We start from the raw sequence: 15,711 nt of genomic DNA on the forward strand, positions 1-15,711 counted from the left end.
GCCCCGCGTGATCTGATCGCAATAGCTTGTAGAGTTCTTTCCTGCATGCAGTAGTCCTCTATGATCCGGTATGTAGAGTTCAAATGTGTTAACGTGCTTTTCGGGCTGGCCAAGAAGTCGATTTCTTTAAGCAGCCTTCAGAAACTGCATTGAGGTGAATGTGTAACGTAAGCATGACTGTACAGAGAGCGGGGTGCGGTCATTGCTATGGTTACGCAGTCCAATCAAATTTATTTCTGTTATTTTGTAGTTAATTTTTTCGATTATTGGACTAAATATTCTACTGAAATGAGATGCCCTAACATTTGCAGGAAGGTTACGCACGCCGTCTCTTTGTTGTTGTATCAACTGCTTTGACCTGTATTCGATACAACTGAAGCGATCACAGCCTTTTGTTATGACGCGCTATACACTTCAGGGGCGCTGCTGGTGCATGCACGCCCTTTCTCTCAGTGCTCGCATGGCGAAGCGGGTGATGGGACTTCACGACCAGTGGAGTGGGTGATTCGTCTAGCATTGAAAAACGTCGATATAATTTAGGGGTTATGGATGGTACTGTGTTACAGAAGGCATAAGGCTGTGCTACATAAGTATCAATTTTTTTAGTAGGCTTGCCACACCTATGTTGAGTGGCGACTTTTTGGCGAAATTTGAAGAAGAATGCTGACTTTTGGTGACTTTTCACTCGTAATTTGGCAAACTTTACTGAAAAGTCAGTGGCAACCCTAGATACGACGTGCATGGCGGTCAAGCCATGCCGAGCCGGAAGTGTTGTAAAAGCGCATATAGTGTGCGCTAGAGCCCGAGGCTTGCGCGGAAGTGAAAACAATAGTAGCTAGAAATATTTTCGGTGCTAATTGAACACGCTGATGTTGCTTTAAGTGGTCATCTAATTAACTTTTTTAAGGTGTCACATTACTTCTTTCGTGACCTGCACACATTTTTTATTGTTTTGCCATGTTGCTACAGGCTCCTGTAAGTGCTGTCTATCTTGATTAGTACATTAAGTTGCCGTGTTGTTCCTCAATGTTTTAAATGAGGGATTTGATATTGATTGAAGGTATTCCGTCGTTGTTTTATTGTCACTGTGTAAGGGCGACTAAATAATTCAGGGTTTGGTCAATGTACGAGCGAGTCTTCATGTACTGGTTCGTCAAGCTTTCAGGTAGGGCAAAACCGAAATGATTCTGATTGTCTTCGAGCACAGAGTCGAATTTAAGTATGTAATGGGAATCTATTTTTAAGCTACTCATGTGAACAGCAGCTCTCTTGATTCGAAGAGAGTTCGCGCAAGTGAACCTAACATTACGTTTTACGCATTTTTAGGCTCCTCAAAACTGATAAACAAGAGAGCAACTCCGCATAGATATTAGGGCTTGTCTGTGTACAAGAACGTTGCCAGGTCATAATAGAAGTATACATATATATATATATATATATATATATATATATATATATATATATATGAGATATAACAGACAGTAATGCCGAGGAATGTACAGGGGAAGTTAATTAAACGAATGGAATGTAAATAAGAAGAAAGAAAAGTGGATGAAAAAATTACCAACTGTGAGCAGGAATCGAAACTACGACCTTCGAATTACGCGTTCGATGCTCTAACCACTGAGCTATCACAGCGGCCCTCCTGCCATCCACTTTTCTTGGGTTTATCTGTGAATTTAGAAGTAGGAGCGACAAGCAGCGCCATCTATAAGCCAAACAACGAGTGTGAAAACACTCTTATGCGCATGTTTGGCGTCACGTAGCACGTGAACTTATTATGTGCGGGCAGCTGATTAATTGTCCCTCTTATACAACCTAAACACACCAAGTCTGCCAGTACGAGACCCTCGTTCAATGAAATAAGGGAAAAAAGTGTATACCTAAGGGCTCGTTTTTCCGTGTTTTAACACAATGTTAATGAGATATAACAGACAGTAATGCCAAGGAATGTACAGGGGAAGTTAATTAACCGAATGGAATGTAAATAAGAAGAAAGAAAAGTGGATGAAAAAATTACCAACTGTGAGCAGGAATCGAACCTACGACCTTCGAATTACGCGTTCGATGCTCTAACCACTGAGCTATCACAGCGGCCCTGCTGCCATCCACTTTTTTGGGTTTATCTGTGAATTTAGAAGTAGGAGCGACAAGCAGCGCCATCGAACACGTAAGAGCATCAAACGCATCGAACGCATCGTAAGAGCATCGTAGGGCCGCTGTGAAACGAGCCCTTAGGTATACACTTCTTTCCCTTATTTCATTGAACGAGGGTCTCGTACTGGCAGACTTGGTGTGTTTAGGTTGTATAAGAGGGACAATTAATCAGCTGCCCGCTCATAATAAGTTCACGTGCTACGTGACGCCAAACATGCGCATAAGAGTGTTTTCACACTCGTTGTTTGGCTTATAGATGGCGCTGCTTGTCGCTCCTACTTCTGAATTCACAGATAAACCCAAAAAAAGTGGATGGCAGGAGGGCCGCTGTGATAGCTCAGTGGTTAGAGCATCGAGCGCGTAATTCGAAGGTCGTAGGTTCGATTCCTGCTCACAGTTGGTAATTTTTTCATCCACTTTTCTTTCTTCTCATTTACATTCCATTCGTTTAATTACCTTCCCCTGTACATTCCTTGGCATTACTGTCTGTTATATCTCATTAACATTGTGTTAAAACACGGAAAAACGAGCCCTTAGGTATACACTTCTTTCCCTTATTTCATTGAACGAGGGTCTCGTACTGGCAGACTTGGTGTGTTTAGGTTGTATAAGAGGGACAATTAATCAGCTGCCCGCTCATAATAAGTTCACGTGCTACGTGACGCCAAACATGCGCATAAGAGTGTTTTCACACTCGTTGTTTGGCTTATAGATGGCGCTGCTTGTCGCTCCTACTTCTGAATTCACAGATAAACCCAAAAAAAGTGGATGGCAGGAGGGCCGCTGTGATAGCTCAGTGGTTAGAGCATCGAGCGCGTAATTCGAAGGTCGTAGGTTCGATTCCTGCTCACAGTTGGTAATTTTTTCATCCACTTTTCTTTCTTCTCATTTACATTCCATTCGTTTAATTACCTTCCCCTGTACATTCCTTGGCATTACTGTCTGTTATATCTCATTAACATTGTGTTAAAACACGGAAAAACGAGCCCTTAGGTATACACTTCTTTCCCTTATTTCATTGAACGAGGGTCTCGTACTGGCAGACTTGGTGTGTTTAGGTTGTATAAGAGGGACAATTAATCAGCTGCCCGCTCATAATAAGTTCACGTGCTACGTGACGCCAAACATGCGCATAAGAGTGTTTTCACACTCGTTGTTTGGCTTATAGATGGCGCTGCTTGTCGCTCCTACTTCTAAATTCACAGATAAACCCAAAAAAAGTGGATGTCAGGAGGGCCGCTGTGATAGCTCAGTGGTTATAGCATCGAACGCGTAATTCGAAGGTCGTAGGTTCGATTCCTGCTCACAGTTGGTAATTTTTTCATCCACTTTTCTTTCTTCTTATTTACATTGCATTCGTTTAATTAACTTCCCCTGTACATTCCTTGGCATTACTGTCTGTTATATCTCATTAACATTGTGTTAAAACACGGAAAAACGAGCCCTTAGGTATACACTTCTTTCCCTTATATATATATATATATATATATATATATACATATATATATATATATATATATATATATATATATATATATATATAGTCTAGTAGATCCTCCGTGAGCGGTCACAACGTGGTTTATTTCGACGTTTCGGCCTAGAGTCTGGCCTTCATCAGGAATAAAGATAGTTTGTCGGTGCTCAGCTTTATACAATCTCAATACAGAGGGCAAGGTAAGAGGGAAAAAAAAGAAAAGAAAAAAAAGAAAAGAAAAGAAAAGGAAAGAAAAAAAAAAGGAAAAAGATAAAAATAATATATGGTGAACGCCCCTCGGGTGCCCCCCTTCCACTTTTCCCTCCTCTCCCCCCCATCTCTCTCCCCCCTCTCCCCTTCACCTTTCTGATGTCAGCGGTCTGTGTATGTTTCCGTTCACTAGCGCATTCCTCCCGATCAGACGGTCCCTCCTGGCACTGGCGGTTCGGTGTGGGGCAAAAAAGAGCTTTTCAGGAAGTCCTAAGCCTTTAACTGCTCGGGGTCCCGTAAGCAATTCGTCGTAGAAAGACGGGGGCCGCGTATTGTGGCAGAGGCTGGTCAGCGGGAATTTTATATATATATATATATATATATATATATATATATATATATATATATATATATATATATATATATATATATATATATCACGCAGGTTTTTAATATGTTTCTTCTATATATAGTTGCCAGGCAGAAAATAGTTGGTTTTTATGTGCATCAATTTTCATCGCAGAGAAGTTCGATTGAAGCCACAGTCACCACATGAGCACGTCAACTTCTTTGGCGTAGGGCTTCCGTCGCCTCGGTGCCCTCTCGCTGCAGCCGTTTCCTTTCCCGTTCCCTAGTATTCTTCCAATGTACGAAATAGAAGTCTCCAGCTCGCCGCCGTGACTTCACAGCCCTTTGTTGTGCCAACTGTCGCCTCGTTTCTGTTTATTCAAAGTTGTGTGTATAGGCATTTCCCCCACTTATGTGGCACATATCTGTTTAAGAGGATATCAGCCTCGTCGTAGAGAAGAACTGTGTTGCCAAGATTTGTCTGTTACTGAGTGTGCTGTGCTTATTCATATGCGTCTTCTTCTGTGATCTATAACCGAATAACTAACACAAATGGAGCTGACGTTTTCAGCTGAAAATTGCTTCCTCCTAACGAAAACAGATTCTCTCGTTGAAGCGCCGACGCCAGCTTCGTTCATTGTCCACCCATTCAAGCAGCTCACACTTCAGTCTTGCTTGCGTTCTTTCATGACATAGAAGTAACATATCTACAATTTTCTTTGCTTGCTGCCGTGCAGGAGGCGGTGTTCGTGGATCCATCCCGATGCCCTCGGGCGGTGGAGGGATGGCCGGCTCGAGTCGGTGCGGCGGCCCGGCGCGCCAGCGCCGACGCCGGCGACTACGTGGGGCGCCCTGACCCAGGCCGCCGGAAACTGCCGCCGCCGCCGAACACATGTGCACCTGCACTAGCCGCCGAGCACCGGCTACACTCCGGCGCACCACGCCGGCTAGGTACGTACATACGCAAACACGCCTACGTTTGTGCACGTAATCGCGTGCTTGCTCGCTGGGGCTGATACTCACGCACTAAGTGATAGTTACACTCCAAAAGACGCATTCTGATTATATATAGTGGCTTGTGAATGTATAAACTAGGACTGTTGAGGAAATCGATTGAGCGTCTTCGACAAGTTGTCTTCATTGGCCAGACGTCTACTCTGTGCCACGCAGTAGTCAGCGTCCGCAGAGAAGTACTAGCTTCTATGTGTCTTTGGCTGAGCCGGCAGCTCACATTATTTCGCTTTGGCTAATGAGCTGCAAACTCGCGCATTTAAAGTCTGGCGCCGCATGAACGACATCACGTGATTTCGCTAGCCAACAATACAGACTCGCGCGCATAAACGTCACCGTGCAGAGGACGCGGCGCTGTGAACTGTCAAAGCGACTCAAAGGCTGAAGGCTTTTTCATCATCATCATCAGCAGCAGCAACACCATCATAATCATCTTCATTTTCTTTTGATCTTCTTCCCTTCCCTTTGCTAAAGCTCTTTGCACCTCGTCTGGTTTCTTACTGGCTCCGTAATACGCCCATCATTGACCAAGTGAAGATTTCATTTCGTGATGTCAGCAAGAGGTGTCACCGAGACGTAATCATGATGCCGCAAATTTTGGGGATTTTTGAAATCGCGATGACAACGCACTGAGAGTTCATGATTTGCGCGATGATTTTTATTTTGTATGACTTGCGTGGACGCAATAGGATATGCTGGTTTTGCTTGTATCCGAACATTACGACACAGGTCTCTGTTTTTCATTTGTCGGATAGAGTCACAGGTCCCGTTAATCGGGGAGGCGATCGCCGGGCTAATTCCAAGGGCCGAAGTATCGGCCCCCCGAACCGCACCACGAAAGCGTGGACAATTTAGAAGCGGTCCTATTTGGCGCGCCAGAGGACGCCGGCTGTGGCCCAAAGAACAAGTCAGAGCCGAGAGTTGATAAACAAAACAAAATTATATTCTCAATTACGGCAGATCAAATCAATACACAAGTATGCACACTCGACAATAGTTGAATACAATGTGTCACCGATCAAACAATGTACTACACAGTACAATCAGCCACGCTCGAAACAACGGACACAGACAACAACACGAACTACAATGCAGTCGCATGCATCGAACAACCAAGACACTTAAAGACTAAAGAGTTAGATAACTTATTCAGTTCAAAGTTCTTGGAATGAAAGTCTGAATGATACTCTTCCGAGAATCACTCACTCAAAGTCCAGCGTTGTTGTCGTTCCGCTGCCCCCCGAAGTTTCTCTTCTAGGAAACCTCGCGTCTTCTATTGGCCGCTCTCCAAGCTCCAAAATTCTTCGCCGGAAACACGTCGGCTTCACACACACAGCTGTTGCTACGCATCTTCGATCGATAGCGGTAGACACACACCCTTGCCTATAGCTCGAGTCTTCACCCCTCAGGTGGCAATCCTCTTCTTCTCCTCCTTTGTCACGGAAGACAAAAGGCTTCGCCTACAAGGCGGAACACCCTACGCACTCTGGCGCATACTTTCTTCTTCTCCTGCTTTGTCACTACAGACAAAACCTTCACCGACAGACGCGGCGGGATACCCTACGCACTCTGGCGCTAACTTCCTTCTTCTCCTGATTTCTTATCTCGGCTGCTCGACTAAATACCTACCGCGCGAGATTCAAGAAAGTTGTCATCATTTCGTCGGCGCGATACGCAGCGAAGGCTGGGGAAAGGGCGAGACGGTACGAGGGCCGTCCGCGACGGATGACGCAACCCTGCATCACCTCGCCCCTTTCCATCGAGAACGTTCTAGGGCTTGCTCGGCCGCCGATGCGAGGAGGTTCGACGGCGAACCTACGCTTCCGAGGGGAGAGGGACGCGCGCCCGGGGAGTCTTAGGATGCTTGTTTTCTTTTTTTTTATCGTTGACCTCTCGGCGCTTCATCGCGAGAATTTGGCGGCGCGCCCTTTTTTGAGCGCTCGTTTTGTGACAGCCAGGATGCCTGCTTTAGTGCTGAGGCTAATTAGAATAAGTTTAGGCATGGCACCTGCATTTCTTGTTAGCGTCGGCTAGGGGCTACTTTCTGATTGTTCTTTAGTAGAAGATAACGAAACGTCATGAGAGGGCGTGCACAGGCAATAAGCAAGCTGAGAGATTTCAGAAATGTTTTCAACGCGTATAGAAACATGAAGTCAATTCAAATAGCTTATAGAACATCAATATATGTCCTCTAAGACAGCAATATATGTACCCTAAGCAACAATAATAACTTAGGTTTTACGTGTAAAACCGAAGATATGGTTATGAGAGACGCCATCATGTAGGGCTCCGGATATTTAGACCGTCTCATGTTCTTTAGCGTGCACTGACATGGCGAGTACACAGGCCTCTGCCGTTTAGCCTCCATCCATATGCAACCGCCGCGGCCTGGATAAAAACAGCGACATTCGGGTCACCATCGGAGCACCTTAACCACTGCTCCACCGTGGCCTACTAGAAGCAACAAGTGACAACAATAACTATAGGGATATCGGAATATTGGAATATTGGCAGGCACTGGTTTTTAGAGCCTTATAATTGAGCGAGCGATGTCTCACAATTTTACAGTGCTATTATATTGAGTGGACGTTATGTGATGTCAAAATGAACGAGTCGTTCGGTGGTAATAATAATAATTTTGGGGGTTTAACGTCGGAAAACCATATGATTATTAAAAACGTTGTATAGTCAAGGGCTCCGGAAATCGCGTCCGCCTGCGGTTTTTTAACATGCACATAATCAAAGCATGTGGGCCTTGAACATTTTTTGCCTTGTTCGAAAATGCGGCCGCCGCGCCGGGAATTTCATTCGCGATCTGTGGGTAAGCAGCCGAGTGCCTTAGCCAGACTACCGTTGCAGGTAGTCGTTCGATAGCGGATGCTTGTTGCGATTTTTCGAAAACCACCAGTGCATGATTGGAGGAAACCAGACCCAAGGCAGGCCGCTTTGATTCTCCGGCAACAGCGCTTACGTTTCGATCCAATCGAAATTGTCCCCAGATTATTCTGAACCCATTCTACCGGAAAGAACGATGCCTCCGTTCATTCGGGGCCCGTTCCTTGCCAGAATAACTCAAAGCGCGGCTGTTATCGTTTAAACTAGGACGTCTAACCGTCAGACAAGCCTCGATCGATCCTGTGTTGCTGGTTGTCGTCCTCTCGGGACGTTGCATTCTGTGCTGTCGCATAGCGCGTACAAAATTGCGTCCTCATGGTGATTCCAGCGTAAGAATCGTGGAAATGTTAGCCTTGTGCTCTACAACTACACTTCCTTTAGCCATTATAACTAGCATTGTGGGCGCTGTTAAACAAGCGCCACATGCTCGTGAAAAAGCTTCTTCTTTAATGGTTAGCAAGCTGATGGCAGCCAGAAATGCAACTAAAGTAGGCTGATGCGTCGCGGGATCCATTAGTCACGCATGCCGAATGCAGGGACCTTCGTGATACCAGCAGCGCCAGCTCACTCAAGGTCGCGTGCACGGGCAGCTTTGACGCTTTCGAGCTCGATAATGAGGTCCACAAAGCCCTGGACACTTTGTTTTTTTTTTTGACTGACATGTCGAGCGCGTCGGATGCGCGGCCATTCTGCGCACGACTGGAGGTTGCGACGGCCAACCGCATACGACGACGTGAAGCTGACAGGATCGCGAGGCCACAATGCTTCATGGTGCATGAGGTACAATCGATGATGCTCTGCTCTCTTTTTTTCTTTTTTTTTCAAGACGAAAGAATTTCAAGGGTATCCTAATGAGATACTTCTAATATCGTGCCGCGAAAAAAGCGTCGTTTGATCTCGAATTAGCTTTCGCGTCATTATTCCGTCTAATGTACACGTTGCATGCTTTGAAATTCCTCTTTCTTCCAATCACTGGCCGTTTAGCACTGCCACAAAAAAAGGAGAGAAAGAAATAATTAAAAGAAAGAGACAGGGAGGTTAACGTAGACGAACTGGTTTGCTACCCTGTACGGGGGTGGGGAAAAGGGTCGGAAAGAGGATAGATATAGAGAGATATAAAATAAATTAGAAAAAAACACATGCGCACACTTTCAGGGAGTTCCAATCACAGTCGTTTGAACGAGACGGTTGAGCGCAAAAAGCACTGGAGCGCCTTTACAGCCTTCTGCGACATAAAGTCCTGTCGGCAGCGCAGGAGTCTTTCTTCCGAAAGAGGCTGGTTGTCCAGTTCATCTAGTGCATTGCAGAGTGACTGTCTCTGCGAGCAGTATTGTGGGCATTCACACAGAATGTGCCAAGTTGTTTCATCACTGCCACAATGGTCGCATGCAGCAGTGTCAGCCATTCCTATGCGGAACGCGTACGCATTGGTAAATGCGACGCCAAACCATAATCTGCACAGCATAGTAGCGTCTCGTCGGCGTAATGCCGGAGGAATTATAAGACTGAAAGTTGGGTCTTAAGTACCTAACCGTGCAGCGATGAAATGTGACTCGTTTCATTGTGACGTGGTGCGCTTGCGAGCAAGCATGCGGAGTTTCCGTGCAGCGTCAGTTCTGGAAGGCGGAATTGAAATTTCATCGCTTTCAGTATGGGCAGAAGGGGCAGCTCGATCGGCCCGTTTATTGTCAATTGTTTCACAATGACTTGGAAGCCATTGAAAGGATATTTCATGTCCTTTCTCCATTAATTGGTGAGTCTTTTCTGCAATCTCAAAGACCAGCTGTTCGTACGGGCTGTGGCGTAAAGGCGATAGAAGGGATGGCAGTGTCGCCTTTGAGTAACTGAAAATTGTCCATTTTTGTGACTGTTGATCGCTGATGAATTGCAATGCGGCACGAAGAGCTGTGAGCTCTGCTCCCGTTGATGTCGTAAGGTGGGAGGTCTTGAAAAAAAAAGTGAGTCTTTAAAGTACGTGTTCTCAACTGAAGCCGATATCTCTGCAATTTTTTTTCTTTCAGCGATGTTTTCTATTTTAAACATCGCTTTAGAGACCATTGCGGAAGAATAGTGCACATAATCAAATCGCGTGATAAGTTTAAATGCTTTGGGGACTGAGGAACCTCACTGTACACTTTGAGGTAGCCTGTATATAGGCCTCACCTGGCTGTAGCACGTACGGAAAAGGATGTTATCCGAGTGACCAAAACATAGAGCAGTTAGAGCTTCTGCTGTATATTGTCACATTGAATGTCCACAACACGACAATATCTGATAAAAGTGAAACTATGTTTTGTAATCATGTTAGAAGTTTAAATTTGCGACTACTTTTTGTGCAGAAAGTACCTATACTTATCGTGCCATAACAGACAGACACTGTTTCGCAGAGATACACATGATTTTTTCATATAAAACGTACAAATAAACTCTTCACAAATGAGGACCCCAGCGTAATTTCAACTTCCTCTCACTTCACGTTACAGTATGCGGCTCTGCTAATGAGTTCGGTGGAATTGCGCAAGATGGCGTATGGGTTAAGGAAGAAAAAACTGACAACTACCCATTTGTAGCACAAGAACTACAGCCTTCGTAACACTTTTAGCTGAATGATTTATTGTTGTGTATGAGTGTGTGCTTGTGTAACGGAGCTAGATATAATGACGTAGTGTCTTGATGTCCTCAATTACGTGTCTTACGTGTGGTTAAAGACGCGTGTCTGTAACCGCATACGTTTAGAACCCTATGCATGCCTTAAACCACGTGTTTAAAGTATAGTGTCTTAATGCACGCATTGTCATGTACTATATGCCGGAACATTGCTGGCACCAATAGCTGGCAGAATGCTTCAGTTTGTTTCTTTCTGATTCTGGAACGCCTCTACTCTGAACTCTTATCGTTTCTGTCGGAGGAATTGTTCTTCCTTGGGAAGAAGAATTTCTGCGATAATGATCGAGCCGCTTTCTGTCCGTAGTTGTCAGACGCATTCGATTAGTCTTCCACCTAGCCTGGTTCCTATAGCCAGGTCACCTGTCAATATCTGATTAGTGCATGTAATCAGTATGTGTTTGCTATTTCTATGTGTTTGTGTATGTCCCATATGTGTGTGAGCTCTTGTATATATGCATGCACTTCCTTCTAACGCTGTAAGTTATGTATATTTTATAAACTTTGATACTTGTTGTACATATTTTCTAACATCTTTACCAAGTCTTGTTAATTCTGTACATATATCATCGTGTGCATTGTCCATATTGTGATTAGTGTATATGTGTAGTGTATGTAGTTATTAGTACCATGGACTATGGACACCTTACGGACTTGGACACATTTGTTTAAATGTGTAATGTATGTTGTGCTTTGTCATTTGTTTGTAATTGTGCTTGTTGTACGGACGCTCGTTCCTTAGGTTTGTTGCTTCCCATGATAAAATAAGCTTTTTCCAAACGCATATAAATTTCACAGGAGGTTGCTGCGGGTCTGCGTGCTGCTTCTGCTCCTGGAGATGGCGGCCGAGCGGCACGGGGCCTTCGCCGCCGTGCCGCCCAGCGCCCAGCGGCAGACCGGCAGCATCCCGGGAGACTTCATCATCGGCGCCCTCTTTCCCGTGCACCAGTCACCGGACGCCAAGAACGCGCAGACGCGCACCTGTGGAGAGGTACGTCTGCCGGTTCATCTCTTGCTGCGGATGCTCCGTATGGCTGTGCTTCCGATTGAAACAGTTGGGGTAGCTACGCGCTGGTAGTGCGAAGAACGATGAAGCAGTGGAGCTGCTGGCCTTCTTCTCCTCCTTTCCCTCTTCATTACCTTTACTCCCCTTTCTCTCACCTTGATACACTACTGGGGCAAGACTGTACTATGCTATGTTGTTCCAATCCCCTCAATCTTTTCCAAATTCTCCCCTTGATTTCTCTTTTTATGGTTGAGGGTTGTCCGTTGGAGTCGTCGTTGGCGTTGTGCCGTAGCCGCTGCTGGTGATAACGTGATGCTCATGAAGATGAAGAACAAGCGCGTTCTAGACCACACATTTTTTTTCAGCCATCCTGGCACAACACATGCAAGGTACCCACTATATGCCATGACGATGACAGTGATGGCGAAGATGATCACGGACAAAGATGGGCTTGTGCAGTAGATGAGAGAGGGAGAATTATTTTATTGGAGTGATGTGATGGCTAAATCCAATTCCACAAAGCTGTAATACGTCAAACAATATTCGCAATTCAACACAACATACTACTTTTGACTAATAAACATTGTATATAGCTGTACTCCACTTGGCACGCATTTACATCCGTGATTGTGGCATGGGTGATTTACGGCAACACCAGATTATCCCACTGCTTCGCCCACTCATCATAATCCATTTGAGGTATATGACGCGTTTTTATGTTATACTATACGTCGCTATGCTATCCTTAACACTGTTATATCCTCAATTTCATTTTTCTCACCCCCAAAACACTCCTTATCCTCCATTCTCTTTTGCATATTTCGCTATACTAGAAGGTATGCCTGGCTGTGTTATGCTAGGAGCTTTTTTTTACACTGTGAATATGATGACATGCATGACTCCGATGTTAACAAAAACACTCCAGCGTGGCCTCCATGATTAGCTCCAGACGCGGCAATCGCACAGGCAGCGTAAATCAAAGAGGCAGCGTGGCATGTTGAAAATGCGAAGCAGCTTATGGTTGAAGCTAGTCCTTTGTCCGTCGTCGTAGCGACGCTAGTACTTGGAGCGCCCACTAGACGGCTCCACGGTAGAGCACTTGCTTTATGGCTAGATGGCGTGAAGCACCGCCCGATTAAGGGCACAGCCAGATCCATCCATCCATCCATCCATCCATCGATCGATCCATCCATCCATCCATCCATCCATCCATCCATCCGTCCATCCGTCCGTCCGTCCGTCCGTCTATTCATCCATCCATCCATCCATCCATCCATCCATCCATCCATCCATCCATCCATCCATCCATCCATCCATCCATCCATCCATCCATCCATCCATCCATTCGTCCGTCCGTCCGTCCGTCCACTCCAGTGCGTGCTTTGGTATGAGTGGATACCGCTAGTGGCGCTGCGCTGCTTTGTAAAATAAAAGCGCTTAGCCTCTTAGACGGCTCTGCGGTAGAGCGCTCTCTCCGCTCCGCATCTGATCTGGTAAGATTGGAGACCGCTAGTGGCGCTGCGCTGCTCTGTATTATAAAATATGAACGTCTGCGGTGATGAATAAAAAAACGCACCTCTTTACAAAACTTCAAGTCGATCCATAGCTGCTTCAAACACTACTAAGGGTCCCCTTTACGGGGAGAGCAGCCCAGCACTTGAGTGCGAAGTTCAGCCATGAAACTCGTAAACTCGCCCTTCTCCTCTGTAATTGAGTCACATTTGCTGGAATCCGACCAATGTTTTCTTCTGTTTATAAAATGCTAGATATTCTTACAAATAAAGTTTTGCTGCATTCGGCTGAAATGTTGTCTTCGCCTGATGCTGACGTCTGGACGTCCTGCAAAACTTGGCACAAATATTCAGCCTCCATCCTCAAATCAACAATGCAAAGATGCATCTCGCAGGTAAAACACGCTATCTTCTTAGGTAGAAGCGCTTGATATCGAGAACGTAAACGCAAGTACCATGTTGCTGTGCCACAAGTTACACCGTACCCGTGCTCTCCTGTCGGTACGTGCTGTCGAAGCAATTTTCGTAACCCGACGCATTTCTGCTCACCTGAACTGCTGGTACTTGTATGCAATCAAATTCACTGTTCGTGCCTATTTCGTCCGACGTGATGCTTGATTCCACACTCGGGTCATTTTTGGTATGGTATACTTGTATTATTACACTTCCATCCTGCGTGTGTCACTATCGTATCTGTTTCATGCAGACGTCTTATTTGTCACAAGGTGTATGCGTGAAATAAGGGTAATATTAGACTTGTTTTTTTTTTGGTCAAACACAATTTTATTCAGAACTAACTGACAAAAAACTCAAGGAAAGTACGGGCGATGTAATCCTTATAATTATGATGCAAATTTCAAGAAAATAAAGTGAATGAATAGATGACTTGCCGCTGACAGGCACCGAACATATAACCTTCGCATAACGCGTTCTTTGTATTCTTTCCTTTATCGTTGTACGTACGTCGATCCTGTTTTTCCTTTTTTTCATCTCTTTCTGTAACTTCTCTCGTCTAAGATCGTTCATTCCCCTCACCCTTTTTTTCCTGCACAAGGTAGCCAGCTGGTCTGAGAATTAACTGTCTAAGCTTCTGTCTTTCTCCTCCTCCTCTCACAGTTTCATGTCCCTCACTGCAGGTACACAGCCTACTTACACTTCTTTAAATTACCTTATGTAACACTGTAAGTTACCTAAGGTTATTTCATTTATTTCATTTAATCACATTAAAGACCCCAGAGGGGTGTTACTAAGGGATGGTTATACAAACAAAAATTACAAAATTTCTCCACGAATGAATCTTGTCATTGCTTCCGTGAAGGCGGGCGAGGTGGTGATGGAATTGATGTGGTGGGGAAGGCCGTTTCTGTATTTGGCTATGTAGGGGAAAATGATGATGAGCAAGTGAGACTTCGTGCAATTAGATGAGAAACGTTAAAAGGATGGCAAGTCTGCAGTTAAATGCGCATAGAAGGTAGAATGTGAGGTGTTTGGCGAAGGGAACTGTTATAGAATTTACGATATAATAATAAGCTCGCGATGCGGTGGTGATGTGCTAGTGCATCCAAACTAGAGTCGGCGTTCAACGACAACATACTGATGGGATATAGAGGTGGCCTTAGGTTACCTTAGGCAATACATAGTTTAATTGTGAAGTTACGTTTGTAGGCTACATTACCGACCTATAGATTCACCCTACTCGTCGTGGGCGCAGGTCCGCGAGCACTACGGCATCCAGCGTGTGGAAGCCTCTCTGCACACCATCGACGACATCAACCGCAGTGACACCCTGCTTCCCAACGTGACGCTGGGCATCGAGATCCGCGACTCGTGCTGGTATTCACCCACAGCTCTGGAACAGAGCATCGAGTTCATCCGGGACGCAATCAGCGCCCAGGAGACTAGCGGCGGTGGCGGAGCGAACGTCACCGAATTGCCCGCCGTCTGTCCCAAGGGCCCGGCGAGGCGCGTCAAAAACCTAGTGGGCGTCATAGGACCTGGCTCATCGGCCGTCACCATACAGGTGGATCTGAAATCGTGAGCGTTCTGCCGTTCCTGCTTTAATGTGCTTGCTGTGGAGAGTTTTAGTTTTATACCACCAATATACCCCGAACGATTCCCAAGCCCGGGTTGTCATCAGTGTGGTGGTTACTTCGAGCATGTCTAGCGCCTTTCCCGGTCCCCCTTCCCACCGAAGAATTAACAAGCTCGATAGAGTCCAGGGCCTGATCTCTCATATCCTGGCCTTCCAGAAGCTCGGCGGGAGGGTGGGCAGGTGTAACCTGACCGTTCTCGAGTGGGCCTAGCCAGGTGACGTCAAGTCAACTCGTGATTATTGTGGACCTAATAAGGTTGTTTCACTTACTCACCTCGGCTTTTTCATTTCTATAACTTATATAGCGACAACATTGGTCCCGTATCTGCAGGTTGCACTGCAA

The 15,711-nt window shown here is 45.5% G+C and overlaps 1 protein-coding gene and 1 non-coding gene across 2 annotated transcripts in view; one reads left to right on the forward strand and one right to left on the reverse strand.

Annotated features, from left to right (window-relative positions):
- Window positions 1-2,021: 2,021 nt before the first annotated feature.
- On the reverse strand, window positions 2,022-2,094 carry TRNAT-CGU (transfer RNA threonine (anticodon CGU)). The gene has a single exon. It is a non-coding gene; the product is annotated as a tRNA-Thr (tRNA).
- Window positions 2,095-5,010: 2,916 nt separating this feature from the next.
- Window positions 5,011-15,711, forward strand: part of LOC142817838 (metabotropic glutamate receptor 5-like) — a 151,112-nt gene continuing 140,411 nt past the window's right edge. Inside the window, exons 1-3 of the mRNA XM_075895696.1 lie at window positions 5,011-5,140; window positions 11,558-11,750; window positions 14,988-15,296. Coding sequence (XP_075751811.1) covers window positions 5,082-5,140; window positions 11,558-11,750; window positions 14,988-15,296 — 561 coding nt within the window. The 5' untranslated portion in view covers window positions 5,011-5,081. The remainder of the gene's footprint in view (window positions 5,141-11,557; window positions 11,751-14,987; window positions 15,297-15,711) is intronic.

Source organism: Rhipicephalus microplus, chromosome 5 (assembly GCF_043290135.1).
Source record: "Rhipicephalus microplus isolate Deutch F79 chromosome 5, USDA_Rmic, whole genome shotgun sequence".
Taxonomy (NCBI): domain Eukaryota; kingdom Metazoa; phylum Arthropoda; class Arachnida; order Ixodida; family Ixodidae; genus Rhipicephalus; species Rhipicephalus microplus.